The following is a 1,031-nucleotide window of genomic DNA, read 5'->3' on the forward strand; positions in this document are numbered from 1 at the left end:
TTTTATGATTAACATTTAGTGTATACGTAATATAATTATACGTGTTACCCATGCAACGCAGAGTGACAAATACCTGCAAAATTCTTGAAACCAAGCCTTCCGCAATCGAAATAAATAATTTAGATCAAGGTCCTTGAGTGTTACGGTAGGATCTACTTCAGATTCAGGCTTATCAGTTGTTCGACCAAAGGTTGAACCTTTTAAGTCAAAGCGCCTATGGATGGGGTACTGTGAACAGAATAGATTTCCCATGATGACAAATCGAACCTGAAATTTATACTACATAATCAATATACCTTTCTCCCTAGTGATTATTCCAAGAATTTAATTTGACGCATTGTTAGCGTAAAACCGTTTTATAAAATAACAATTTTTTATATTAATAGTGTGAATAATTTTCTAACAAATAGTGTAATTTGATAAATGTATATAAAATGTTTTATATTATTAGTGCATTAAAATTAAATTCTTATTCTAATGTAAAAAGATTTTACACACCTTGGCATTACCTTTTTTTGAGCTGTTCCCGTTAATCTAACACAATGGAGGCCGAAAAACTTGGTGACTAAAGTGTTCTCAAAAGCTCTAACATGTTTGTAGTAACCAGGCAACATTCTAAGAAAAACCTACATTCATGTTATGAATTCATCATTCACTAGAGAAATAACATAAAAAAACAAAGCAATATTATTTGAAGACTTGCATCAAAGGCAATTCTTTTCTGAACATATAGTGCCTACTCCGTCCCTACAGTATCATTTTAGTTGTCTAATTTTAAACAATAATAGAAAAATATTAAACTTATAGAAAACGATGATGTAATTGAATAAATTGTCCTTAGCATATAGAAGAACATTTAATAGGATTGAGAAAATGTACTGTCAAAATGAGTTATATCGAATAAGAGTATAAGTGGTAAAATGACAAATAATGTTACCTAAAATTCCTAAATAGACAATTATTAGTAGAAAAGTAAATATTTAAACAGTAATATTAAGGAGATAATAATTTAAAGTTATCTTTAATTTAAT

At 28.6% G+C, this 1,031-nt stretch overlaps 1 protein-coding gene across 1 annotated transcript in view; it reads right to left on the reverse strand.

Annotated features, from left to right (window-relative positions):
- The window catches only part of LOC107611597 (phosphatidylinositol 4-phosphate 5-kinase 6), a 5,779-nt gene that overhangs the window by 2,368 nt on the left and 2,380 nt on the right, over window positions 1–1,031 (reverse strand). Inside the window, exons 4-5 of the mRNA XM_021109789.1 lie at window positions 510–626; window positions 74–267 (exon numbers count right to left, since the gene is read on the reverse strand). Of these exons, the coding sequence (XP_020965448.1) occupies window positions 74–267; window positions 510–626 (311 nt within the window). The remainder of the gene's footprint in view (window positions 1–73; window positions 268–509; window positions 627–1,031) is intronic.

The sequence above is a fragment of the Arachis ipaensis genome, chromosome B08 (genome assembly GCF_000816755.2).
Source record: "Arachis ipaensis cultivar K30076 chromosome B08, Araip1.1, whole genome shotgun sequence".
Classification (NCBI taxonomy): Eukaryota; Viridiplantae; Streptophyta; class Magnoliopsida; order Fabales; family Fabaceae; genus Arachis; species Arachis ipaensis.